The sequence below is a fragment of the Sminthopsis crassicaudata genome, chromosome 4, assembly GCF_048593235.1.
Source record: "Sminthopsis crassicaudata isolate SCR6 chromosome 4, ASM4859323v1, whole genome shotgun sequence".
Taxonomy (NCBI): domain Eukaryota; kingdom Metazoa; phylum Chordata; class Mammalia; order Dasyuromorphia; family Dasyuridae; genus Sminthopsis; species Sminthopsis crassicaudata.
Genome location: NC_133620.1, coordinates 16710346 through 16736674, shown reverse-complemented (window position 1 = coordinate 16736674; position 26329 = coordinate 16710346). Strand labels below are relative to the sequence as shown.

At 37.6% G+C, this 26329-nt stretch overlaps 1 protein-coding gene across 3 annotated transcripts in view; it reads left to right on the top strand.

The window, feature by feature from the left end:
• The window catches only part of FGGY (FGGY carbohydrate kinase domain containing), a 517954-nt gene that overhangs the window by 209861 nt on the left and 281764 nt on the right, over window positions 1-26329 (top strand). For all 3 annotated transcript variants that reach the window (XM_074265798.1, XM_074265799.1, XM_074265800.1), the window contains one exon: window positions 20077-20192. In XM_074265798.1, the coding sequence (XP_074121899.1) occupies window positions 20077-20192 (116 nt within the window). The remainder of the gene's footprint in view (window positions 1-20076; window positions 20193-26329) is intronic.

Below are 26329 nucleotides of genomic sequence, written 5' to 3'. Positions count from 1 at the left end.
TTATTTTCAAAATATATGCAAAAATACTTTTCAACATTCAATCTTGAAAAACCTTGTGTTCCACATTTCTCCCTCCCTTTCTCCCATCTTCATTCTTAGATAGTATGTAATTCAATATATGTTAAACATGTGCAATTCTTCTATACATATTTCCACAATTATCATGCTGCACAAGAAAAATCAGATCAAAAAGGAAAAAAAATGAAAAAGAAAAAAGCCAGCAAATCACAACAAAAAAAGTAAAAATGCTATGTTGTGAGCCACATTCAGTTCCCACAGTGCCCTGTCTGCGTGCAGATCTCTCCATCATAAATCTATCAGAACTGGCCTGAATCATATTATCATTGAAAAGAGCCATGTCCTTCAGAATTGATCTTTGTATAATCTTGTTGTTGCCGTGTATAATGATCTCCTGGTTCTGCTCATTTCACTCAGCATCAGTTGATGCAAGTCTCTCCAGGCCTCTCTGAAATCATCCTGTTGATCATTTTTTACAGAACAATAATATTCTAAAACATACATATACCAAACTTATTCAGTCATTCTCTAGCTGATGGGCATCCACTCAGTTCCTAGTCCCTGGTCACTACAAAAAGATATTAAAAACATTTTCACACATGTGGGTCCTTTTCCTTTTTTTATGATCTCTTTGGGATACAGACTTATTAGAGACACTGTTGGATCAAAGGATATGCATATATAAGAAAATAATTTTAAATGGATTACCAAGAAAACTAATCATATCAGAATACAAAATAAAACAAATATAAGATTTCCAGAATGTGAATCCTTGGGCCCAGTGTCACTTCCGACCTACTATGAGAGAACTACTTTAATGTCAATATCTAGTCACTTGAATACTTTCAACAATAGAGAGCTCACTACATCATAAATTAACCCATTATATTTTTAGATTGTTCCAACTCTTATGAAAAAAAAACAAGATTAATACATAGTATACTGGTCTTGAAGTTATTAAATTCAAAATTAAAAGTCTTTCCTTGGACATGTGCTGGTTTTGTGTCACTGAGAAAATGATTTAGCCTCCTATACAACTCGAAGACTAAGTTAAAGCATATATTTTAGCATGGATTGGAATACTTGCCATCTTGGGGGGTGGCGGTGGGGAAAAATTTGGAGCAGAAGGTTTTGCAAGAATTAGTGTTGAAAAATGACCCATGCATATGTTTTGTAAATAAAAAGCTATAATAAAAAAAAGACTAAGTTAAAGGCCAATTGTGATTTTATATAGGTAAAAGGAGTTTCCATATGACTAAAATCACCTCCAAACTATGAAAGAAAAATAATAGTCTTCTTAGAATTGGGCTCAAATCAGCCTCCTTATAACTTCTGATCACTGTTATTCCCTTAGCGGAAACTGATAATGATTTCACCATTTAAGAAATGTCCAATCCTTTCTGCTCTTCAAAATCCTTACTCTATTATCTGAAAACAAACAAACAAAAAACAAACAAACAAACAAAAAAAAAACCTAGAGAGCAAGAGGCCCCTTTGAAATCCCTCCCCTCTGATCTCTTTGCCTCTCCCTTCCCCAGGCCTAAGATTCGGTTCTTCAGAATATCGCTCTCCCTTTCTAGGGCACAGATGTCTTCTCTACTTTTTGGTGCTCTCATTAACAAAATTCAGACGCCAGATGATGAGTGAATGGCCTCTTCTTCCAGAGCCTCCCCAGAAGGGTCTCCCACCATTAAACCCGGTCCATCCTAGCACCCAGCATCCTTGTGGGTAATGAAACCAGTATCTCCCTCAGTAAAGTGTCTCCCGGCTCTAGACATTCTGCATTCTTTCTCAGTGCCTTAATTCCTTCAAGCTTGATTTATTTCTTGTAATCTGCATTTCAGGCTTAGAAAGAGACATAATGCACAGGGGAGAGAGAGCTGAATTTAGGGCATGCAGTTATTTTTTCCCCTTTGCAGATCCGGTTTATAAATAAGCCAGGAGCACACTTGCGATTAGAAAAACACATGTTATTTCTGAAGAAGGGAAAACAAGAAGTAACATGATAGACTTTTAACACACTTTGACCTTTCTTCTTGGCTTCCCATTTCCCAAACCCCCCAAATTCTGAGCTCTGAGAAAAGCTGACTCAAAGATGGCCTTTCTGGACTCGTTAGCTTGGCCAGAAAGGGGAATGACATGTGAGCCAGGGGCCTCCGTGTTCATTTTCAATGTTAACCCTTCTAAATGATTTCAAGGAAAAATAAGGTGTTTCCAACTGAATTCAGGGGGATCCATCTTTCTGAGTTCAAATCTGGATCTCAGTTTCCTATCAGGAAAATGAGCTGGGGAAAAAATGGCTCAAACTCTGGGATCTCTGCCGGGAAAACCCCCAAATGTGGAAGATGGTTCCCACCAGCCTCAGAGACCCTAAGGGTCTTATGGGTAGAGCCCGAGAACAAAAACATGAAGATGGAGGGATGCTTCTGGACCAGCAAGTTCAACCTTCTTTTTCCAGGCAAGAAACTGAAGTCCAAATAGGAGGAAAGACTCCAGAGGTGATGAGAGACAAAGCGAAGATTTGAAATGAGGTTCTCGGATTCCAAAGCCGGTGGTCCATTGTTGTTTTCTTTTATTTCTCTTCCCCAAGACCTAGCACAGAGTAGGTAGCTGCTTGTGAATTACTTAATCTGTGTCCTTAATGCTCATAGGAACTTAATAGATGCTTGTGGATTCATTGATTCCTGTCTTTAGGGTCTGGCACAGAGTAGGAACTTAATAGATGCTTGTGGATTAATTGATTGGTGCCCCTAGTTCCTGGCACATTTAGTAAATGCTTGAGGGTTGATAAAGTGTTTTGCATCCTCAGCACCTGCCACAGAGTAGGCACTTAATAATTGCTTGTAAATGAATTGATTTGTATCCTCAAGCCCTGGCACAGAGTAGGCTTTAGCAAATGTTTGAAGACTGTCAAATTGATTTGAATCTTTCATGACCAGAAGAGAAGACTTTTTATAAATGCTTCTAGGTTGATTGATTGCCTTGTACCCCGGACACCTAGCACAAGTACCTGGCACATGGAAGGCACTTAATTCATGCTTGTTGATTGATAATGGACTGGTCGATTAGGTGATGACCTGGTTGTGGTAGAAAGAAGATCAAGAAGCATATGAAGGATTTTAATTTAGGATTCTAGAATTCATTAATGATAGGATTTTGATCAGAAGAGAACTTAGTTTCTGCTGATTCCATCCACCATCTATACCAAGAACTCTCTGCAAAATTTCTCATTAAAATGGTCATCTGGCTGCTTCTTGCTCTCCTGCAGGGATGAGGAGGTCACTCACTTCCTGACAAGACAACTGATTGCAACCAAAAGTAAAGAGAGAGGACATGTGATAGAGGCCAGAGGACTATGAAGTAGTCAGACTTGGGTTCTTTCTTTCTTTCTTTCTTTCTTTCTTTCTTTCTTTCTTTCTTTCTTTCTTTCTTTCTTTCTTTCTTTCTTTCTTTCTTTCTTTCTTTCTTTCTTTCTTTCTTTCTTCCTTTCTTTTTTTAAAATTAATTTTATAATTATAACATTTTCTTTGACAGTACATATGATGTGTAATTTTTTTACAACATTATCCCTTGTACTCCCTTCTGTTCTGAGTTTTTCCCCTCCTTCCCTCCACCCCCTCCCCTAGATGGCAGGCATTTCCATACATATTAAATATCTTATAGTATATCCTAGGTACAATATATATGTGCAGAACCAAATTTTGTTGTTGTTGTTGCAAAGGAAGAATTGTATTTGGAAGGTAAAAATAATCTGGGAAGAAAAACAAAAAAAGCTCACAGTTTACACTCATTTCCCAGTATTTCTTCTCTGGGTGTAGCTGATTCTGTCCATCATTGATCAAGTAGAATTGGATTAGCTCTTCTCTATGTTGAAGATATCCACTTCCATCAGCATACATCCTCATACAGTATCATTGTTGAAGTGTATAATGATCTCCTGGTTCTGCTCGTTTCACTCAGCATCAGTTGATGTAAGTCTCTCCAAGCCACTCTGTATTCCTCCTGTTGGTCATTTCTTACAGAACAATAATATTCCATAACATTCATATACCATAATTTACCCAACCATTCTCCAACTGATGGACATCCATTCAGTTTCCAGTTTCTAGCCACTACAAAAAGGGCTGCCACAAACATTTTGGCACACACAGGTCCCTTTCCCTTCTTTAGTATTTCCTTGGGTTATAAGCCCAGTAATAGCACTGCTGGATCAAAGGGTATGCACAGTTTGATAACTTTTTGGGCATAGTTCCAGATTGCTCTCCAGAATGGTTGGATTCTTTCACAATTCCACCAACAATGCATCAGTGTCCCAGTTTTCCTCCTGTCATCTTAGCCAATCTGACAGGTATATAATGATATCTCAGAGTTGTCTTAATTTGCAAGTCACTTGTAGATGCTTATTATGTGAATAAAGGGAGAAAAAAAATTAGCAGGGCCGGGGCTATGATAGTTGTCTCTGAAGGATTCTCATGAGGCGTTTTGTTGTTGAATTGTCTGACCCTTTGTGACCCCACTTGGGGTTTTCTTGGCAAAGATACTGAGTAGTTTGACATTTTTTTATAGGACATTGTACAGATGAGGAAACTGAGGCAAGTAGAGAGAAGTGACTTGCTTCTGGTCACACAGAGTTAATTTTTTTTCAGTTTGGCTCTGGGTTGAAGGGCAGTTGCAAGAGGCAAATGTAGTCCTAATGTCTGGGAGAAGCTCTGATAAGGAGAACTGCCTTCAAATGAGCTTTCTCAAGAGCCAATGAGTTCCCATCCTTGGATGTCTTTGGATGCTAGATTGTTGGGAATGTGACAGAGACTCCTTTGTAGCATCAGTTAAACTATATGGTCCATTGAAGTGCATTCAAACTCAAATTCTATGGCTGTTCAACTTTCTTTTTTAGGAAATTGAGAACCAGTGAGAGATTTATGGATTCATTGATTGATTACTGAAGTTACTTGCTCAAGATCCTATAATCCCATAATATCAGTCTTGGAACCAGAAGGGACCCCAGTAACTATCTCACCCAACTGATATCTGACTGAGTAGTCCCTCTCTAATAACCCTGACAAAAAGCCATTTGGCCTTTGCTTGAAGACCCCCCAGTGAGGGGGACCTTCATGGCCTCCACAGCAGTTCATTCTACTTTAGAATTTCTCCAGTCAGATTTAAACTAGATTTAAAGTTTCTTAATGTTTTCTGATGACTCTATTTAAGAAAAAAAGTGATTGGGGCAGTTAGGTGGTGCAGTGGATAGAACACAGCCCTGAAGTCAGGAGGACCAGAGTTCAAATCTGGTCTCAGATAATTAATACTTCTTGGCTGTGTGACCCTGGGCAAGTCATTTAACTCCCATTGCCTCAAGGGAGAAAAGAATAAGAAAAAAATTACTTAGGTCAGAATGATTGGTCACTCAGATAGTAAATGACAGAGGCAAGAAGTGGACCCAGGCCTTCCTTGTTCCAAAACTGATCCTTCATATCATTAAGAGATGGGATCTAGAACTGAGAGATTTCCAGGTTAAATCCCATAAAAGTGTTCAAAGAAAGCCATGCTTATTTAAAACTTCCACTGAATCACTGCTAGGAAAGGCTTCTTGCAAAGAACAAAACAAATCAAAACCAAACCTGACTGGTGGGTTTTGTTTGGTGATCCTTATTGTAATTGTATAAAGTATGGACCCAAAGGCTCCATTTTGAGTCTGACTCTAGGAGGCTTTGAGCCTGATACATTCGCATCTTGAGCTAAAGGTCTGGATGACTTATCCACAATATTCTTAGATTCTCTTCAATACTATTAGTTATAGAATAGTGACCTAAGGGTCTGGATGACTTATCCGCAATATCTTTAGATTCTCTTTCAACACTATTAGTTATAAACCAGTGAGTTAAGGGTCTGGATTACTTATCCACAATATCTTTAGATTGTCGTTCAACACTTCAGTTATAGAACAGTTGAAAATCTCCATTTTTAAAAGCCTAGAATGAGAAATCAAATATGTAGATCAAAACAATCCTAGGAGCTTTAGTTGCCACTTGTGGTGGGTGAAGAATTCACTATACTTAAGTTAACCATATCATGCTTCTTCAGAATTATCAGTTTCATCTTTTTCTCAGTATGATGATATCCCATGTCATTCACAGTTTGTTTAGCCTTTGTAGAAATTAGGATCTCATGGATTCTTCTTTGGATTCATGCTCTTGTGATATCTGCTGTATCATTGCTCTTCTATGTAGTTTCTTTTCTTTTCTTTTTTTCTTTTTTTTTTCCTGAGGCTGAGGTTAAGTGACTTGCCCAGGGTCACTCAGCTAGGAAGTGTTAAGTGTCTGAGCTCAGATTTGAACTCAGATCCTCCTGAATTAAGGGCTGGTGCTCTATCCACTGCGCCACCTAACTGCCCCTCTTCTACGTAGTTTCATCTGGGCTTCACTCTTATATATGCCTGTCTACAAATTTAGATGAATGGAGATCTGCTACCATTTTTAATTAAGAAAAACAAATTTCATGTTTATTTTGAAACCATAAAGTTTGGGTTCAAGTCCCAGCACTGATCCAAACCTGTCTATTAGATGGCAAGTCACTTTATCTCAGAGTGTCTCAATTACAGAACAACTGCTAATCTTCATAGATGGAATGATTTTCTTGGAGTTCCTTTTACTGATGAAATCACTCACAGAAGACAAATTTTAAAAGTATATGTGTAGTCGGTCAAACAAGAATTTTTACAGCACTTTCTATGTGCCAGAAACTGTGTGTAGGGGTTACAAAGCAAATCCCCAACATAGCCCTGCTCTCACAAGGGATATATTCAACTGGGGGAGACAATATTCCAATAATTATGTAGATTCATGATATCTACACTGTATTCATTATAAATGCATACAAATAATAGAAGAAAATTTTGAGCGGAGTCACTAGTTGGGAGGAAGAAGGGAGAGAATAAGGAAAGACCTTTTGTAGAATATGGGATTTGAGTCTTGAAAGCATCCAAGAAAGCTGAGGGGTTGAAGTGGGAAGGGAATTCACAAATGGGACACAGCCAGAGAAAAAGCATGGAATTGGGAAATGAACCATCATGTATGAAGAAGAGTATGTGGAAGAAATGGTTAAGGCTGGAAGGGAGAAAGAGGCTGTACTATAAAAGGCTTTCTATTTCAATTTATATTTAATTCCCAAAGGACTAGATCGATTCTAGGATTTATTGAATAGGGAGATGATACGGTCAGACTTGCACTTTAGGAAAACCACTTTGGTTGCTGAGTGGAGGATGCACGTGAGGAAAGATTTGAGGCAGGAAGAGCTATCATAAGGCAATTAGAGCTATCCAGATGAAAGGCTGTGAAGTAGTAGGGTGGCTATGAGGAGAACAGAGAATGAGGGATGGAAGTGAGATGTGAAGTTAAGGGTGATGAGATTGAGTTACAGAATGGAGATGTGGGATGAATGGGAATGAAGAGGCAAGGATAAGGCTGTGACCCTGGGTGCCTGAGGAGAAGAGTACCTTCAATAGCAATATGGAGTATATGATGTTATAGAATATTATTATTCTATGAGAAAGATCAGCAGGGTGATTTCAGAGAGGTCTGGAGAGATTTACAGAGACTGATGCTGAGTGAAATGAGCAGAACCAGGAGATCATTGTACACGGCAACAGCAAGATTATGTGATGATCAGTTCTAATGGACACGGCTCTTTTCAACAGCAAGGCAATTCAGCCAGTTTCAATGGTCTTGTGATGGAAAGATTCATCTGCACTTAGAGAGAGGACTGTGGGGACTGAATATGGATCAAAACATACAATTTTCATTATTTTCTTGTTATTGTTTTCTTGCATTTTATTTCCTTCTAATTTTTTTTTCTGTTTTGATTTGATTTTTCTTCTGCAGCATGATAATTGTGAAAATATATGTAGAAAAAATGTAAACATTTAACATATATTGGATTACTTGCCATCTAGTGGAAGGGGTGAGAGGAAGGAGAGAGAAAAAATTAGGAACATAAGGTTTTGCAAGAGTGAATGTTGAAAACTCTCTATATTCATGTGTTTTGAAAATGAAAAGCTTAAAAATAGTAATATGGAGGTTCTGAAGGGGAGAGTGCTTTTTGAAGGAAAAGGAGGAAGAAGAAGAAGAGACTTCTTTTTCTTTTCTTTTTTTTTCTTTTTCCTTTCCTTTCTCTTCTCTTTTTCTTTCTTTTTGTTTTCTTTGCTTTCTTTTCCTTTATCTTCTTTCTTTTTTTCTTTTCTTTTCTTTTCCTTTCTTTCTTTTTTCATTTCCCTTCCCCCTGTCCACAGAGTATCATATCCTTACCATAGGTGCTCTGTCCAAAGGAATATAAATTTTGAACACTGAAGCCTTGAACAATATCTTGGGTTTGTGGGCTAAATTTCTTATACAAGGATGATATCTTAGATCCATAACACTCTAGCTCTCATTGATTGGCTAACTATAGATCCCAGATCAAACATCAGTTGGTCATTTTTTGGACACTGATAGCAATTGTTTCTGTTTTGGCCAGATCCTGAGAGTCTTTCTCTCCCAGATTGTTATTTTTCTTGTTTAAATAAAATAAGTCATTCTTTGCCTCATTTCTTACTTGGCCTTAATTGATGATTGAGTGTTATCTTAGTTAAACTGAGACTTGTTAAAATTCTGCTTAAAAAAGCCAAAACTTCCTATTGCCTCCAGGACATCTCCAGTCATCCTGATCTATGTCCTGTCACTGGACCCAGATGGTTCCGGAGGAGAAAGTGAGTGTGGAAACTTTGCACAGCCTCCATTTAAATCTGATTCACTTGTATCTCACAGAATCATCCTCCTGAGAAGGAAGGATAAACAACAACAATGACAACAACAATAGGGAGGTTCTGAAGTGGGATGCTTTTTGGAGGAGGAGGAAGAAGAGAAGGTAGAAGATGAGGACTTCTGTTTTAGACATGTTGAGTTTCACATGTTACATTAGATATGTGATATTTAGTTTGAGATGGCTCAGAAGCAATTGATGATGTACGACTGGAGCTGAGAAGTGAGAATAAAGTTGGATATACACACAGGCACATGCATATATGCTAATATGTATGTATGCATATATAAATATGTGTGTATGTACATTTTTGCAGTTTTGGGGCTGTCTTTTTCCTAGGATGGTAGATGGAGCACTAGATGAAAATTCAGAAGCCATCAGGTCAAATCCCTTCATTTCATAGAAAAGAAAACTGAGGCTCAGAGAATTTTGATGATTTCTCCCGATCTCACATCTATTGTGTCAACTATGGAAATTGAGTTCAAGCTTTGTTGACTCCATCCAGTTGATTATACCCATTATACCATATTGCTTTTCAGCATCCTTTGCTCTAACTAGAGAAAAGAGGAAATCTTTAATCCCACTCATACAATTCCTTGAAGCCAGTTCACTTAAACAAGGATTCATTATTCATCTGCTTTGTACCAAATACTATGTGTTAGTCCTATGGAGACAAACCTAAACACAAAAGGGCCCCTGCCATCAAAAAACTTATATTCTTTTGTTTGTTTGTTTTTCCCTCAATAGTATTTTATTTTTCCAATCCTTGTTTCCAATCACAACATTCCTGTTGGGAAGATTTTGAATTCCAATTTTTTTCTCCCTCTCTCCCTTCCCTTCCCACTCCTCTAAAGACAGCAAGCAATCTGGGGATTGATATTCTAATGGTGGCACGTCATATGTATACAGATGCCTAATTCCAACACAGACCAAGTAAAGAGGATGGAGGCACTGTGGCAAAGCATAGATATGGTCAGAAAATCACGACACAAAATCATCAGGAGGGAAAGACTTTTTGCAAGAACAGATACTGTTCTGTTTGCCTTCAGATAGGACAACACGTGAACTCTGCTCCCTTGTAGAAGATTCTATTCTAGGAAATGAGAATAATTCAGTAAGGAAATCTACAGCCCCATCCAACAACATATTCTATTTTTTAAACAATCATGAGGAACCTGATGAGACATTATGCAGGGTCTCTTAGCAGGGTACAGAGAAAAAGAGGAAAATGGTAATTGCCTTCAAGGAACTTATATTCTCTTGGGAGACACTAGTACATACAAAATTCTATACATTAAATAAGTTATATATGTGCACACACATACATGTCTACATATACATGCTAATATATGAGTATATCTACAAAATAAGCTGGAGAGAGAAACGGTAAACAACTCCAGATCTTTGCCAAAAAAAAAAAAAAACCTCTTAATGGGGTCATAGAAAATAAAAAAACAAGTGAAAAATGAGTAAACAATCACAACAATTAAAGTATTTCCTCACTAATTGCTTAATTAGTTAAGGGGAATTATTAATTCCCCTTAATAAATCAGGGGAATTTTGGCTATGGAATTAAGAAAGACATCCAGTAGAAGATGGCAGATGAACTGGTCTGAGAGTAGGGAGTCTCAGAGGCAAAAGTGTGTAGGAAGAACACAGGAGGCAGTAGTAGTCACTGGGAAGGCCCATAGGAAATGCTTAATGCAAGTTTGCTGAATTTAAATGAATTATTGATCTTGTCCTCCCACACTATGTGATCTTAGTCTTTTCTCCCTGTTTTTTTCCCCTGAGGCAATTAGGGTTAAGTGACTTGCCCAGGGTCACAGCTAGGAAGTGTTAAGTGTCTGAGACCAGATTTGAATTCAGGTACTCCTGAATTCAGGGCTGATGCTCTATCCACTGTGCCACCTAGCTGCCCCATTCCTTGGTATTTTTTTTTCACAAAGTAAGAACAGTTCCATCTCTCTCCCATGGAACCTCCAAAGACAAAAAGAAAATCTTTGCAAGGATCATAGTGTCATGGACTTAAATCTCAAACAGACTTTAAAATTCATCTACTCTTGTGTATGGATAAGTAGGCTAAAAATAAATAAATAAATAAAGTAGGTTCCATAGGTGTTAAATGGAATACCTTGAACTTCAGCCCAGCTGATAGGTCTCTACTAGAGAGGCTTTCACTCTGTCTTACCAGGACCTACCATGCCATTTCCTAGCCATTTGACATCCAGAATAAGAGTGGAAATTTATGTCAAATACTTTCTGTTATGGATCTAATATTCAGCGTTTATAAAAACTAACAGGATATCATTCACCTAAAGAGTAGCCACATGATATCAAATCAGTGGTTAAAATGTAAACTGTTACCAGCCATTTGATGGAATGCTTCAAAATAATAATAATTAGAGAAATGCAAACCGAAACTACTCTGTGATTTCACTTCCTACACAGTATATCGCCAAAATATGGCAATACTTAATTGTGTAAAGGTTATAGAAATACAGGCACAATGATGAATTGTTGATGGAGCTGTAAATTGCAACATAATTGGAAAATTCTGAAATTTGGAATTATGCAAAGAATAGAACAAAAATATCTATCCCCTTTGATCCAAAGATTCAATTGTCAGAAAAATGCCCCTAGAAGGTCAACCACAAAAACAACACCTTTATATATACAAAATATTGATAGCCAGAAATTTTGTAGTTAAAAAAAACCGGACTTGAAACAAAGTTGATGCTCATTATGGCTGAACAAATTGTGGTACATGATTGTAATAGGATATGAATGAGATAGAAGATAAGATAAACATGATGGATGCGGAGAATCACAGAAAGACTTGTGTGATCGGATGCAATATAGAAAAGAAAAAATGAGGAAAATGATATAGACAACAAAACAAATGAAGAAAGCAATAACAAAAATGGATAATAATAAAAAAAAACAATTGATAATAAATGCTACAAATTACAATAGTCAAACAGCCTCAAGGAAGAACCGTGAGAAGACACATTGCCCTAGTTCTTTTGCCAAAGGATGGGGCTAAAGTGTGTGAGACACCCATATGACATCAGAGTTTGTCTACATGATTAGTTTTTCTAAACTTTTTTTTCTTCCATTTTTTCTTTTTTATTATTTGTTGTTATTCAGTCATTTTCCCAGTAGTATCAGATTCTTTGTGACCCACTTCGAATTTTCTTGGCAAAGAGACTGCTGTGGTTCACCATTTCCTTTCTAATTCTTTTACAGATGAGGAAATTGATGCAAAGAGGATTAAGTGACTTGCAGACGGTCACACAACAAGTAATTGTTTGAGGCTGGATTTGACTTCTTGACTTCAGATCCAATCCACCTCTCCACCTAGTCACCCCATAAACCTGGCACATAGTAAACATTTAATAAAAGTTCTTTCTTTCTATCAGAGTATATATCTATGACTAGAAGTGACTTCAGTAATCCTTGAATCTGGCCCCCTGGATTTTACAGGTGAAAAAATGGAGTAAGATTAAGTAACTTGGCCAAAGTCACAGTGATAGTAAGTACCAGAGACACAATTTCAAAATTTATCGTGACCCCAGCGGCCACATTCTTTCCATTATGGTTTGTTGTGTTCCAAAGGACTATGCACTCTCAATTTTCCAAGTTGAGAACTATTTCCCCTAGAGGAGAGATTTTAATCTGGGGTCTGTGCATCCATTCAGGGGATCAGCAGACTTGGATTGGGGAAAAAAACCTTTTAGTTTCACTAAATTTTAATGTAAATTTAGTATTTCCTTCAATGTAAAAAAAATCATTACTCTGAGAAGGGGTTTACATGCTTCCTTCAATTTCAATGTCTCTGTCTCTCTACCTATCTATCTCTCTCTTTCTCTCTATCTCTTGTTCTTTCTCTATCTCTTTTTCTCTCTCTTTCTCTTTTTGTCTCTCTCTTCCTCTGTCTGTGTCTCCTTTTCTATCTGTCTCTCTCACACACACACATATAGCAATCACTAGATTAAAATAATACAAATTCATTATGTTTCATGATGCAGTAGAAATCTCAAATTTCTTTGAAGTTTTTTCATTATCCTCATTTTAAAGAAGAATTGAGATAAAATTAATTCAAATTCATTTAACTGAATTCAATGTAATGACTATTTATTAAGCAATAAATAATTTTCCAAGATTTGAGATAGAGAAATACAATAATAAAATAGAAAAGGTACTTAACCTCTGCCCTCCTGAAGCTTACATTCTCTATTTCTGAGTATTATGATCATTGAGTACTTTAATTTCAGCCTCCAAAGTGATAGAAACATGACAAAGATTTTACACCAAAGCTCTGGACAATGGGCGAGGGGGTCTTAGAGGCAGCGGGCCCCTTGAGTTCGGTGGATTGTTCACATTTAGAAGTGACTTCTCAGCAGCATCTTTGCTTTCGAACATCCTCCTAGCGTGCTTTTAATCAGACAACTGCTTCTCTGCTCAGAAGCAATTTTCTGTCACTTTTCAACTCTTCCCATTTTTCTTCTATTAAGAAAATGAGATACCAGACACAACAAGAGCAGGTGTCAGCATCACTTGCCATTATCCCAACACCTTCCTCTTCACCAGCCCGTCTCGCAGAAGGGCTTGGCAGCGCTTTGTCAAGCTCGTTTCATCAAGCTCACACCCCGACCCACAATGGATAATACTGGCCCCATTTCCAGAGGGAGGAAAAAACACCATCATGAATATTAGCTCACAGATAATTGTATTTGCCAAAGATGGAAGAACAAATTAGGGATCATTCTATACTGGTTTTTATTCTCAACATTGCGGAGCTGGATGGAAACCTCCAAGGGATGGCATCCTTTCCCCCTAGATTGTATGCTAGAAAAGGAAGGTTGTCAAGAATACATTCTCATTTTAGAAAAGTGAACCCAAAAAAGTGGGAAACTCTCAAAGAAGAAATTCTGGAGAGCCAAAGAGTATTTGTTTCTGTCAGTTATAAAAGGGGAGATATCTAAAGGGATTGATGTAGATGTATAATAACTAACTCCCCAATTAACTAACTTTTTTAAAAAATTAGGCCTTCTCTCCATCATCTATTAGCATGGTCCACCATGCTTCCTTTTGTGCTCCTTAAAACCAACATAACTAAAAAATAAAAATAAAAAAAATAAAGAACTCCCTTAAAAAAAGTCATTTTTAAATGTCACTCAGTGCTAAACCTGTTGTAAGCTTTGGTCTTTCTGATACTTTTTTTCCAGGACTACCCTACTCTCCCACAGTCATGCTCTGCCAGGCTGTCAGTTTTCTGTACACTTGTTTAAACAACAACAATAAACAAACACAAACCAAGTTGGTTAAAGAGTTCCCTCTGCAGTCAGATGGTTTTTTTCCCTCCTCACATGGGAGGCAACATGCTACTTTGGAGAGGAGCCAGAAGGATAGAGCCTCTTATAAACTATGTGATTTTAGACAAATTCAGAAGTCCATATAATGTATTATAGGTGGAAGGAATTATAGAAAATAAAGTCTGACCCCTTCAGTTGTGAAAATTAAAACCCTGAAGGATGATGGGCTTTTTCCTAAGTCATTCATGTTCCTTTTTTCATCTTGAGCCTCAGTTCCCTTATTTGTAAAATAGTGCTATACTTCATAGATATAGAAGTTCCCTTCCAACTCAATATCCCAGGATGCTTTACATGGAATGGACTAAAGAGGTCTTCTAGTTCAAAGTCTTCAATTTGCAGAAGAGGAAACTTAAATCAGGGAAGTTGTAACTTGTCCATAGGTCAGAGCAGAAGTCATGTTGTCAGCTAAAGATTTACCCACCATGCACTACTTTCTCCATCTTCTTTTTATTATTATTTTAACATCGATGACAATAGCTAAGATGCATTCACACATTTTGTTTGGTTCTCAAAACAATCTTGTTAAGTGAATAGTGCAGGGGTTAGATTAATAAGTCAGATCAGGATATAGTACAGATAACTATATTTGAAGATCTGGAATCTGAACTAACCCTTATGAGGGCTCTGGGAATTTAGACAAGACACAGCTTCTGGGGCTTCCTTTTGTCATCTGGAAAATGAAGGAACTGGACTAGATGGCTTCTAGGGGTCCTGCCAGCTTCAAAACTGCCATTCTATAATCTACAAAATGAGAATGGTTAGGGAGTTCTAAGGACCCTTTAACTAGGGAGTACCTAGCCTGGAATAAGGAACAAGAGAGTTCAATTTTGCCCTCAGACCCTTACTACCTGGGTGACCTTAAGCAGGCCATTTAACCTTTTGAGCTCGATTTCCCTATCTGTAAAATAGGATCATAATAACAGTTATCTCACAGGTCATAGTAAGGATCAAATGAGATAATAATTGTAAAGTGCTTAGCATGGTGCCTGCTATAGCATAAATGCTATATAATGTTAGCTATATTTTCCTAGACTTCATGAGTCTCTGAGCCTCAGTTTCCTCAGCTGTAAAAAGAATAAAACCTTCAGGAACTCCTTTAAAAGGAGGCTTTTTAAAAGGCAAGCAAGTTCTGTGCACATTATATATAAAGTGTTGGCTCTTTCTGATTCCCTCAGCATCCCTCAGAATAGACCTCCAGGCTTCCTTTCTCTCTCCAGCTTAAAAAAAAAAGAATTTTGGACCGCCTGCTGGAAGAGGGGAGCAAACCCCCCATTCCTAATCTGCATTTGCTTTCCAGGCCTTTCATGCCAGTGCCACACTGTCCCAGTCCCATTTGACCATTTTATCAGCCACACACTCCCCAAAATGGCAACTTAATATAGCCCTGTGCTATCTCATAGCTTACATTAGTTCAGCCTGTCAGAGGCCTGTCAGCAAGTCCTGAGGAAGCCCAGAACCAATACCAGGAAAACTGAACTTTGACAGACACTCCCCAGGACTGATGCTGCTGGACATGAAGCAGTTTCAGCCAAACAGACCCATCAAGGACCCGTCTTGTTTCTTGGTTTATCCAGTTAAAAGTTGGCCCTCCCTGCAGGTTGGGGCTTGGGTTCCTTAAGTCAGCTTGCTGTAAAACTTGGAAAAACACCCCATTCTAGGCCTGTTAGACTGGAATCTTTGGCCAAGCATATCTCTGTGATTCATTCCTCTCTCCCTTTCCCCCTTGTCCAAGTGTGCTAGTTCTACACTGGCTGGTTCAGTTGAGATTATCCAGGTTCTGCCTTCATTAGAAAGAGAACAAAAGGTTTCCCTGGCAAGTGTGGGGCTTGAAATGTAAATACTGTGGATGGCATATAAATAATACACTCATCCAATCATGACTTTTTGCAAAAAACAAAACAACCCTCTTTGGAGAAATAGCTGATAGAGCTGGGATTCCTGCGCTCTTGCAAACTGGATGCTTTGTGTGTTTTCCTTTAAGCCTAAACAGGCAAGTCCAAAGTTCTTCTTGTTCCTAGCCAAACAGTTTTAAGGGTTCAATTATACGGTCAGGATTTTTACAACTGTATTCTCTTTATGTGTGCCCTAAGAGCTCCGAAATCCGATCTGGTAGAGTGTTTAAATGGGTGGGGCTCCAAGAAAGGAAGATGGAGCTGTGCTCTCATCAAAGATGGAGATTTGACCTAAGATCCTAGAAAATCCGATGCTGAAGGGTCCTTGGAGATCATCCATTTACCAGCTTCATTTTACAAATGTGGAAACTGAGGCAAGGAAAAGGGAGAGGTGACGTTTTCTGAATTATACAGTTTGTCCTCGCCTGACTCAGAAAGAATGCTGAAATAGTGCTTTGAAGTTCACCTTCCCTCTCTTCAGGATCTTCCTTTTTTTCTTTTTTCCTGTATTTATCTTGTTTATACGTAGTCATTTGGAAATCGTCTTCCCCATTAGATGGTGAGCTCGTTGAGAATTGGAACTTTCCCCCTTCTCGCTTTATCTGTACCTGCCTACTGCCGTGCCCAGGTAGCATTTAATAAATGTTATTGAAATTGAGTAGAGCAGGAAAGAAGAAATTTTAGTACAAAGAAGAGTGATGGCAGTCTGATTTTCTATACAAAAAGGAAGAATTCCTGGCTAGTTTAAGCATTAGGAGTTGTCAGGAGCCATCTCAAACTTGAGAGTTGAGAAATCATATTAATCTCCACTCCTATATATTTCGCATTAATCCCCACTCCTATCTCAAGCTCTTTCCACAATATTCTTACTGTAGAGATAGCGAGGTACTATAGAAGCTAGAGTCAGGACAAAATGACTTCAAATTCTGCCTCAGGTGCTTGCTGGATAGGTCACAGTGTCTCAGGCATATCCACTTCATGATGACCCTATTTGGGTATTTTGTTTTGTTTTGTTTTTTTTTTTTTGGCAAAGATATTGTTTATTTCCTTCTCCAGCTCATATGATAGATAAAAAATCTGAGTCTAAGTGACTTGTCTAGATAGATAAAAAATCAGTCTAAGTGACTTGTCTAAGGTCACACAATTAGTAAATATTTGAGGCTTAATTTGAACTCAAGTCCTCCTGATATCAGAGCCAGTGTTCTATCTAATACACCATCTAGCTGTGCCATTTGGGGTGTTTTTGGCGAAAATACTGGAGTATATGGTCCTCCAGACCATTTTCCAGATGAGGAAACTAAGGCAAACAGAGTTAAGTGACTTGACCAAGGTCACATAGCCAGGCCAAATTTGAACTCAGAAAGAGTACTTTCCTGACTTCAGGTCCAATACTTTATCCACATTGCTACTTTGCTGCCCTAAATGTTCTCAGACTTAGTTTTGTAATTGTAATATGGGATGAAAATAATAGCATCTATGTCTTAGGGATATTCATAGAATCAAAAAGATGATCTATGTGAACCATTTTGTAAGCCTTAATGTGTCCTATAAATACTAGCTATTATTAATATTGTTACTTATGATCTGTGGTGTGGATTTAATAAAAAAAAATCCCACCTCTTTGAAGAGAATAATAATATCATATATTTTCTAGTTGAAGCTGTAACACAATCCATTTCAGAAATAGATGGGGGAGGATTAAAGATACCAGTGTGAATTTAATATACACTCTAGGGAAAAAAAGGAAAGAAATCATTTCCATCTTTATATAGTAAAACATTCTGAATAGAATATATGTAGAGGAACAATTTTATGGAATAGTGAAGGGAAAAAAATAACGTTAAATTTAAAACCCTGGCTTGCAGTCCCAGATGCCAGACTCCCATTGACTAGTCAATGGGAAATTCCCATATTGATGGATCCTGGATCCCATCGCCCTCCAGAATATAGAAAAGGAAGAAAAATGAGTATTCTTAAAATACATAGGTTTAAAATCATCTGGAAGTGTTTCCTGACCAAGCAGTTGTGGACTACTAAAAGCTTACTCCTGTTTAAAGGTAACAAAAGGTCTTAGATCCAAGACTGAAAGCAAAAGGTTCTCCATGGGTGACGGTCATAGTCGTAGGAGATTCTGATGGCAAAAAAGATGAACTGAATAAGTAGAGGGGTCTTCACATATTCATCCTTCCAAACTGCCTTATGATGCAAAGAGGCAAAGAGTCAGGATTTTGGTGACTTAGGGAGTCCTGGAATGGGAAACTCTTCTATCGGAGGGCAGCACATTCTCTGAAGCACAATCCTCAAGGATTATGGCCCAGGTCAGTGGCTTGCTCATGGGGTCAATCCGGACAGAATGTGTCAGAGGTTGGGCTTTATCACTGGTCTTCCTAGCTCTGAGACTAGCTTTTTGGTTGTTTAGAGTTACATTTACACAAATTGCCTCCCCCCATAAAATATAAGCTCCTTGGGAAAGGGACCCCCATGTACAGAAATGTTTGTGGCAGCCCTTTTTGTAGTGGCAAGAAACTGGAAACTTGTGGATGCCCATCAGTTGGAGAATGGCTGAATAAGTTATGGTATGTGACTGTAATGGAATATTCTTGTTCTGTAAGAAATGACCAGCAGGATGATTTCAGAGAGGTCTGGAGAGACTTCCAGGAACTGATGCTGAGTGAAATGAGCAGAACCAGGAGATCCTTGTACATGGCAACAAGATTATATGAGGATCAATTCTGACAGACGTGGTTCTCTTCAACAATGAGATGATTGAATCCAGTTCCAAAGATCTTGTGCTGAAGAGAGTTATACTAAATGTGGATCACAACACAGCATTTTCACTCTTTTTGTTATTTGCTTTTTTTGTTTTCTTTCTCATTTTTTCCTTTTTGATCTGATTTTTTCTTGTGTAGCAAGAATATTTTTAAAATATGTATGCATATATTGGATTTAACATATATTTTTAGATGCTTAACATATATTGGATTACTTGCTATCTAGAGAAGTAGGCAGGGAGAGGTAGGGGAAATTTTGGAACACAAGGATTTGTAAGAGTCAATGTTGAAAAATTATCCATGCATATGTTTTGAAAATAAAAACTTCAATAAGAAACCTAAGTTCCTTATGGGCAGAGGATATTTCATTTTTGTCTTTGTGTGTCCTTGAGCTGTGTTCAGTGAACATGTGACTGATAAATAAATGCCTTTTGATCAACTGACTTCCTATGTATGCAACAATGCAGTGAGGCAGGAAGGGAAAGATTTCTAACTAGTGGATAAGTGGAGACTCACTGTAGTTATGTGTCATAATTAATATGTACAAAAATTAGAACTGAAATTGATGTCTTTTGACCTAAAATCTGGTTTTATTGGGATGATGGCACTATAATAGTAGAGAAAACATTGAATTGAGCATCAGTGGTTTTGAATTGAATCCTGACACTGACATGGTTATTTTAGACTTCTTTGGTTCTCATTTCCTCTTTGGACAAATAAGGGGCCTAGACTAAATGACCCCCAAAGTCCCTTCTCATCAAGAGCTGGAATTCTATGATCCCCCTACACGATGATGGTTCCGCTCCTTCCATGTTATTCTCAACTATCAGTGAACACTTGAACCAATGAGGGAAATGTCTGAGAAGCTCCATGCCAAACAATATAAGGTCGGAGATTTGGGAGAATAAACATCTGCCGATACCCTTCAGTTCCCGGCATATGTAAGATTGACTACAGATTCTACTGACACAAGGTCAACCTTTATAGGCTCAGATAGGAATAGTGACTTGTCTAAGGTCACAAAGGGACTAAAAATAGGACAGGACCCTGGTTCTTGTTCCTCCTGCTGTGGTATCCTTTTCTATTGCCTTATTTGGGGCACTTTGGGCAGTTAGAATTTGTCTGTCATGTGGCCAAGGATTAGGCATCATCTTAGACTGTTCTTAGCTTTGAGAAGCCCAAGAAAAACTTGTCAATACCCATAATTCTAATTTGTTATCTCCTTAGATCTCTTTGTTCCTTGGTGTGCAAATGGACCTATTCTGCAGACGGTGGATGGGACGACAGTTTTTGGAAGATGATCAGTCTGGAAGATTTTGTGGCGGATAATTACTGCAAAATAGGTAAAAAAAAAAGGGGGGGGGGAAGAAAGAAATGGAACATATACAAGGTACATATACACATGCAATACAAAAATAATATATAACAAAATATAAATATATATTTGTATTTATATAAATTTATGTAAATATAAAATTAAAATATAGCACATACACATACATGGATGAAACTTTTATATGTCTAAATATATAGCTTTTTATCATCTAGTATAATTTCACTGACATTAGGAATTCTTAGGAGAGCACAATGGAAATAAGGCAACAAATGTGGAGCAAAAAGTTATCTGCAAAGTCGAGAACTCTAGGTGGGGTGACCTCCTTGTAGAGAATTTATGGGATGGGAAGGAGAATGGCACCGACTGGAACGAGTTGGGTGGTTCAAAATCTCAAGTGATGGAGTGTGCAATCACTATGATGATCACTACCAGTTGACAGCTGGTATTGGTAGAGGGAATTCTGGTCAGGAAATGTTTCCACAGTTAAGATAAAATCATGTTCCGGCCAAGATGGCGGCGTGGAGGCAGACAGCTGCTTGAGCTCCTCGTTTTCTCTCAGAACTTACTTCATGACAAGCCTCTGACTTAATGCTTGACCCAGAAAGAAATCCACAAATTATCACCAAGAGAAGACATCCTTGAAAGTCGCCAGAAAAGGTCTGTGTTTGTTCGGGGGAGGGTCAATCAGACTGGGCGCAGACTGAGGGCAGACAGCCAGAGCAAGACAGGCAGCTCACACAGCTCAGAACGGAGGGGGAGGGGTGTGATCTCTGTCGTTTTTGTGAAAGGGCTTTTGCCCCAGTGTGGATGCTCCGTCTTGGCAGCAAGCCAGGAGCGGTGGAGAGGGTGTAAACACTGGAGGTGAAGATTAAAACCCCAGAAAGCCAGCGTCTCTCAGAGCCCGGCCACCCCCAACCCCCACCTGGACTGACTCGGTGCGTTCTCGGAGCCTCAGAGCGCAGACTCAGTACAGTCATTGCTGTTCTGTTAGTGGCTCTCTGCTGCCCAACCCCCAGTCTGTAGAGGAAGCCCATTAATACCATCCAGCCCTATCCCCCGCAAAACAGACCAATTGTTTCTCTTGTCAGTTTGTTTTCTTTGATTCCTACTCTGACAAAATGAACAAAAAATTCAAAAGGGCTCTAACCATTGACAGCTTCTGTGTGGAGAGGGAGCAGACTTCAAATGCTGAAGAGACTAGGAACAGAATGTCCCCAGATGTATCCCCTGGGAGGGATATAAGCTGCTCCTCAATACAAAAGAACCTCATAGAGGAAATCAAAAAGGCTCTCACAAGAGAGCTGGAAGAGAAATGGGAAAAGGAAAGGGAAGCTTGGCAAGAGAGCCTGGAGAAGTCATCCCATGCATTCAAAGACAGAGTGGATAAAGAAATCAAATCATTGAGAAACAAGATTAGTGAGCTGGAAAAGGTAAACAACTCCAAGGAAAACAGGATTAGAGAGCTGGAAAAAGAAATCAGCTCTCTAAAAAATACAATGGAAAAAAATTCCATAGAAGATAAAAACTCAATTGGACAATTACAAAGAGATATAAAAAAAGTGAGTGAAGAAAATACATCATTGAAAATTAGACTGGAACAAGTAGAAATGAATGACTCAAGGAGAAACCAAGAGGGAGTCAAGCAAAACCAGAGAAATGAGACAATTGAAAAGACTGTCAAGTACCTTACCAGAAAGACAACAGACCTGGAAAACAGATCCAGGAGAGACAATTTGAGAATAATCGGACTCCCTGAAAAATGGGAGGAAAAAAAGAGCTTGGACACCATTTTCGAGGAAATTATCAAAGAGAACTGCCCAGACGTTTTGGAAACAGAGGGTAAAATAGACATTGAGAAAATTCATCGATCACCTACTGAAAGGGACCCTAAAATCAAAACGCCAAGAAATATAGTGGCCAAGTTCAAGAACCATCAGACAAAGGAAAAGATATTGGAAGCTGCTAGAAAAAAACAATTCAGATATGGAGGATCCACAATAAGGATAACACAGGATCTAGCAGCGTCCACATTAAAAGAACGCAGGGCCTGGAACATGATATTCCGAAAGGCTAAGGAACTTGGTATGCAGCCAAGAGTGACTTACCCAGCAAGAATGAGCATCATTTTCCAGGGAAGAAGATGGACATTTAACGAAATAAATGAATTCCATCTATTTTTGATGAAAAAACCAGACCTACATAAAAGGTTTGATCTTCAAATACAGAACTCAAGAGACTTCTAAAAAAGGTAAAAAGAAATCTTGAGAACTATATTTCTGTCAAAAAAATATGTAAAGAACATATGTACAATTTGTCTTAGAAACTAGAGGTGGAAAGGAGATTATATCATAAAAAAGTATAAAGTGGTGGTACTACATCTCATGAAGAGGCAAAGGTAACCTATTATATCTGAGAGAAAGAAAGGAGGGAGATGAACATAGCGTGTATCAATAGACATATTCGATTTATGGTGAAACTTCTTCCACTTCATTGAAAAGTGAAAGGGAAGGAGTAAGCTAAGGGGAAGGGAATACAATAATTTCGAGGAAAAGGGATAAAATAAGGGGAGGATCTTTAAGGTGGGGGAGGGATCCTAAAAAGGGAGGGCTGTGAAAAGCAAGTGGTGTTTACCAGTTTAATACTGGATAGGAGGGTAAAAGGGAAGGAAAGGGGAAAAGCATAAGCAGGGGTTAATAGGATGGCAAGCAATATAGAATTAGTCCTTCTAACCATAAATGTGAATGGGGCAAACTGCCTCATAAAGAGGAAGCAGTTAGCAGACTGGATTAAAAGTCAGAATCCTACTATATGTTGTTTACAGGAAACACACCTGAAACAGGATGAGACATTCAAACTAAAAGTAAAAGGGTGGAGCAGAATCTATTATGCTTCAGGCAAAACCAAAAAAGCAGGAGTAGCCATCCTCATCTCAGATCAAGCAAAAACAAAAATTGATCTAATTAAAAGAGATAAGGAAGGGCATTATATCCTGCTAAAGGGAAGCATCAATAGTGAAGCCGTATCAATATTAAACATGTATGCACCAAGTGGTGCAGCATCTAAATTCTTAAAAGAGAAATTAAGAGAGCTGCAAGAGGAAATAGATAGCAAAACTATAATAGCGGGAGATCTCAACCTTGCACTCTCAGAATTAGATAAATCAAACCACAAAATAAATAAGAAAGAAGTCAAAGAGGTAAATAGAATACTAGAAAAGTTTGATATGATAGATCTTTGGCGAAAGCTAAATGGAGACAGAAAGGAATATACTTTCTTCTCAGCAGTTCATGGAACCTATACAAAAATTGATCATATACTAGGGCATAAAAACCTCAAAATCAAATGCAGTAAGGCAGAAATAGTAAATGCATCCTTTTCAGACCATAATGCAATCAAAATAACATTTAATAAAAAGCCAGGGGAAAATAGACCAAAAAATAATTGGAAACTAAATAATCTTATACTAAAGAATGATTGGGTAAAACAGCAAATCATAGACATAATTAATAACTTCACCCAAGAAAATGACAATAATGAGACATCATACCAAAATGTGTGGGATACAGCCAAAGCAGTAATTAGGGGAAGTTTTATATCTCTACAGGCCTACTTGCATAAAATAGAGAAAGAGAGGGCCAACGAATTGGGTTTACAACTAAAATTGCTAGAAAAGGAACAAATTAAAAACCCCCAGACAAACACAAAACTTGAAATTCAAAAAATAAAAGGTGAGATTAATAAAATTGAAAGTAAAAAAACTATTGAATTAATTAATAAAACTAAGAGTTGGTTTTATGAAAAAACCAACAAAATAGACAAACCCTTAGTAAACCTGATTAAAAAAAGGAAAGAGAAAAAGCAAATTGATAGTCTTGAAAATGAAAAGGGTGAACTCACCACTAATGAAGAGGAAATTAGAACAATAGTTAGGAGCTACTTTGCTCAACTTTATGCCGATAAATTTGATAACTTAAATGAAATGGAAGAATACCTTCAAAAATATAGCTTGCCCAGATTAACAGAGGAAGAAGTAAGTAGTCTAAATAGTCCCATCTCAGAAAAAGAAATAGACCAAACTATTAACCAACTTCCTAAGAAAAAGTCCCCAGGACCAGATGGATTTACAGGTGAATTCTACCAAACATTTAAAGAACAACTAACTCCAATGCTATGTAAACTATTTGAAAAAATAGGGATTGAAGGAGTCCTACCAAATTCCTTGACACAGACATGGTACTGATACTTAAACCAGGTAGATCGAAAACTGAGAAAGAAAACTATAGACCAATTTCCTTAATGAATATTGATGCTAAAATCTTAAATAAGATATTAGCAAATAGACTTCAGAAAATCATCCCCAGAATAATACACTATGACCAAGTGGGATTTACACCAGGAATGCAGGGCTGGTTTAATATTAGGAAAACTATTAGTATAATTGACCATATTAATAATCAAATTAATAAAAACCATATGATCATCTCAATAGATGCAGAAAAGGCATTTGATAAAATCCAACATCCATTCCTACTAAAAACGCTTGAGAGTATAGGAATAAATGGACTATTCCTTAAAATAATAAGGAGCATATATTTAAAACCTTCAGTAAACATCATATGTAATGGTGATAAACTAGAACCTTTCCCTGTTAGATCAGGAGTGAAACAAGGTTGCCCACTATCACCATTACTATTCAATATAGTACTAGAAACTCTAGCCTTGGCAATAAGAGCTGAGAAAGAGATCCAAGGAATTAGAGTAGGAAATGAAGAAATCAAATTGTCACTTTTCGCAGATGACATGATGGTATACTTAGAGAACCCCAAAGACTCTGCTAAAAAGCTATTAGAAATAATTCAGAATTTTAGCAAAGTCGCAGGATACAAAATAAATCCACATAAATCCTCAGGATTTTTATACATTACCAACACAATCCAACAGCAAGAGATACAAAGAGAAATTCCATTCAAAATAACAGTCGATAGTATCAAATATTTGGGAATATATCTACCAAAGGAGAGTCAGGAATTATATGAGCAAAATTACAAAACACTTGCCACAAAAATAAAGTCAGATTTAAATAATTGGAAAGACATTCAATGTTCTTGGATAGGCCGAGCGAATATAATAAAGATGACAATACTCCCCAAACTAATCTATTTATTTAGTGCTATACCAATCAGACTCCCAAGAAACTATTTTAATGACCTAGAAAAAATAACAACAAAATTCATATGGAAGAATAAAAGGTCGAGAATTGCAAGGGAACTAATGAAAAAAAAGTCAGAGGAAGGTGGTCTAAGTGTACCTGATTTAAAGCTATATTATAAAGCAACAGTCACCAAAACCATTTGGTATTGGCTAAGAAATAGACTAGTTGATCAGTGGCATAGGTTAGGTTCACAGGACAAGATAGTGAATAAAAATAGCAATCTAATCTTTGACAAACCCAAAGATCCCAAATTTTGGGATAAGAATTCATTATTTGACAAAAACTGCTGGGAAAACTGGAAATTAGTATGGCAGAAACTAGGCATGGACCCACATTTAACACCACATACTAAGATTAGATCAAAATGGGTCCAAGATTTAGGCATAAAGAACAAAATCATAAATAAATTGGAGGAACATGGGATGGTTTACCTCTCAGACTTGTGGAGGAGGAAGGAGTTTGTGTCCAAGGGAGAACTAGAGACCATTATTGATCACAAAATAGAACATTTTGATTACACCAAATTAAAAAGTTTCTGCACAAACAAAACTAATGCAAACAAGATTAGAAGGGAAGTAACAAATTGGGAAAAAATTTTTACAGTTAAAGGTTCTGATAAAGGCCTCATCTCCAAAATATACAGAGAATTGACTTTAATCTATAAGAAATCAAGCCATTCTCCAATTGATAAATGGTCAAAGGATATGAACAGACAATTTTCAGATGATGAAATTAAAACTATTTCCACTCATATGAAAGAGTGTTCCAAATCACTATTGATCAGAGAAATGCAAATTAAGACAACTCTGAGGTATCATTACACACCTGTCAGATTGGCTAAGATGACAGGAACAAATAACGATGAATGTTGGAGGGGCTGTGGGAAAACTGGGACACTGATGCATTGTTGGTGGAGTTGTGAAAGAATCCAA